We start from the raw sequence: 2,718 nt of genomic DNA, 5'->3' as shown, positions 1-2,718 counted from the left end.
CTCATAACCTAACCTTAAAAGGTTGTATAAAACACCATATTAAGTATTCATTGTTTCTTGAGTTCTGTAAACGAGTCACCTACCGGAAACTTAACTCATAATGCTCCCAATAATAACCAAACCAAACCAAACATTTTACTCGCTACCGTAGGGTTTGAAGATAGCAATTCATAGTATGAAACAAAAAGATAACATGCCATATTGCAGATAAAAGTATTTGAGAACATGACATACATCACATGCTAAAAGCATCCAATAAACAGATAATTATCATCAACATCCATTATCTTTACTGGCCATCAAAATATTTCAAGTTCATAATTCCCAACAACCGAACAATAAAATTCTAGGCACCGAATGCATCAATACCCAAAAGTTGAATCAATAATACTTCAGCACTCAAACCGCAAGACCTGAGTTCCTCTTGCACTCAGCCAGCATATCCATGTAAAATTGGCACTTGCTGATGTCGCTTCCAGAGCTGTTAATGCACTGCGAAAGTAACAAAAACGAAAACAAATCAAACCATAAATATCCAATGCATATCAAATAAAACCTTTAAATATACAAAAATGAAGCATACATCTTGGAATGCCTTGGAGTGCATGCCACAAGCATCAGAGAAAGAGCTGGTGTTTGGGACAGCAGATTCAGGACCAGCAGCAGCCGGAACAGTTTCATGTTGGATAGTACGAGGTCCCATAACAGCATCAACAGCCCTGTGAGCAACGGCACTTCCAGTACCAAAAGCCATACCTACAAATCATAAATTTACATAATAAGAAACAAAGAAACATGCGTATGTTGGCTTACTGTTAACTAACAAGTAACAAGTGCATATTGTATGTAGTAATGTAAAGTTAGTGTACCTTGGGCTATGGTTGAACCAATGCCTCCGAGCATGGATCCACCACTGTTGCTCTGAACAGGGGCTGGAGGGGGTGCACGGTTGACAGGTGCTGGTGGGCTGCGTGCTGGGGCACGAGCAGGTGCACGGGCTGATCTTCCTGCAATTTTGAATGTTAGCATTTCACACCACATAGATAATGGCAAAACAGATAACAAGAACACAACAAAACAAATGTAATGTGATGCCTTTGTAACATAACATCCACAAATACAAAAAACAAAGTGATTCAAGTATTTGCATTCACCGGTATTTAATGGAAATGTTTCACTACTTTTAACAGCTTACTTGCATTTCCTATTCCCTAAACTCAAATTTATTCTCTTGATTGTTAACAACCCTAAAAGCCCTTTACTCTTTTTATTTTTTGAGATTAATGTGTCATACTAACTACCACGATACGATATCCGTTTAAAAAAACGTAAGTCCCATGGTAAAAAATAACACAAACTACCAACTACAATTTTAAAAACTCGTTCACATGCATAACTGGAACTAAAAACCCAATAAAAACAGCACGCATAAACAAAGCACTAAAAATGATATCAACAATCAGAATAAAAGAAAAGGCCACGCCACTCGCAAACTACACAAAATCGGATCAATAAAAACTAAAAAATAACCAAGCATTAACCGAGCTCGGGCTCGTTTAAGCTGCTGCTGCACACGAGCTCAAGCTCAAGCTTAGTCTAAGCTCAGCTCATTTACACCAGCTCCTAGATAATCAAGTATTCAACAGTAAAAAAAACATTACTCGTTAACATAAACACAAAATATCAGCATAATAATTGTTTTCCAGCTTCAAAACTTAAGCTTTCATTCCTCTTACAAAACAACTTAATTTCACAAACCCTAAATACCAATTCCATAGCTATTTAACAACAAATTAACCATAAATTAAACAACCACAAGCAACAAACCTCCACAAATCTAAAAAAAATCAAAATCCAAAACCCTAACCCTAAAAAAACCCCAATATTAATAATAATAATCTTAGGTCAACAATAACAATTCCAAACAATCACACAGCAAATAGTTACAATTAACATATACAGGGTAAAATAACAAAAAAAAACCCTAGAAATGAAACAGTAACGTAACTCAGATCCGTAAATTAAACAAACGTATTAAATGTTATGAGATTAAAAGGCATTAAGAAGCTTACCACCGGAGCTTCTGCGAGGCATGTTGATTGATTTCTAGAGAGAGAGAGGAGATTAGACAACAAATAGGATTAGGTGAAACTGTGATTAAGTGTGGGTGTCTTTAAATAGAAAGATGTGCTGCTTCGTATGGTTGTACGTTGGGCTTATCAGGTTGTGTTATTTGTGACTTGGGGAATACGATAGGTCTGAATTTGATTTTTTTATATTTGAAAATTGTTTGGTTAGAGATCAGGTGCACGTTATGTGTGGTGGACTCGAGTGTAGCGTACCATTTCACTTATCCGGATCTGATACCAACGTGAAAGTAATGAAGTTTCTAGATGTTTAGTATAAGTAGCCAATTAAATATGTTAACCTTTGTGAAAGGGAAGGTTTAATTCAACCATTATTAGTTTAGTTAATAAATGTCTTTATATGTTATAAAGGTTTTTACGAAATTTATATTTCAATTTTATAAAGAGTTTTTTTTTAAGTGTTTATATGTTTCTTTTTTTATTTTTTCTTTTGAGAGTAGGTTTAACTTTTCATCAACTCGTCAATTGTTAAAGTCTAAGTCCTCTCTCGTGTAGTCATGTTTGAAACCTAACTTAAGAGGTTTTTCTTATGGTAGCAGGTTTTATTTTTTATTGTGTTCATGTGTGAGTC

General features: G+C 35.1%; 1 protein-coding gene across 1 annotated transcript; it reads right to left on the bottom strand.

Annotated features, from left to right (window-relative positions):
* Positions 1–267: 267 nt before the first annotated feature.
* Positions 268–2,129, bottom strand: LOC143591012 (uncharacterized). The gene is made up of 4 exons (XM_077071339.1): positions 2,073–2,129; positions 870–1,007; positions 584–756; positions 268–492 (listed from the first exon to the last, which is right to left on the bottom strand). The coding sequence occupies exons 1-4, from the start codon at positions 2,092–2,094 to the stop codon at positions 400–402; spliced, it is 426 nt and encodes a 141-aa protein (XP_076927454.1). The 5' UTR covers positions 2,095–2,129; the 3' UTR covers positions 268–399.
* Positions 2,130–2,718: the final 589 nt, after the last annotated feature.

The sequence above is a fragment of the Bidens hawaiensis genome, unplaced genomic scaffold (genome assembly GCF_021521415.1).
Source record: "Bidens hawaiensis isolate Kalapana, Puna unplaced genomic scaffold, B.hawaiensis_p1.1 tig00039121_1, whole genome shotgun sequence".
NCBI classification, from domain to species: domain Eukaryota; kingdom Viridiplantae; phylum Streptophyta; class Magnoliopsida; order Asterales; family Asteraceae; genus Bidens; species Bidens hawaiensis.
The sequence above is the reverse complement of the archived record's forward strand: the minus strand, read 5'-3'. Positions and strand labels throughout refer to the sequence as shown.

Bases quoted from the DNA above. Each gene is read 5' to 3' on its own strand.
- LOC143591012 (XM_077071339.1), bottom strand. From the start codon at position 2,094: ATGCCTCGCAGAAGCTCCGGTG. The intron at 1,008-2,072 runs GTAAGCTTCTTA...TCAAAATTGCAG, and splicing joins GCCTCGCAGAAGCTCCGGTG to GAAGATCAGCCCGTGCACCT. The intron at 757-869 runs GTACACTAACTT...TATGATTTGTAG, and splicing joins TGGTTCAACCATAGCCCAAG to GTATGGCTTTTGGTACTGGA.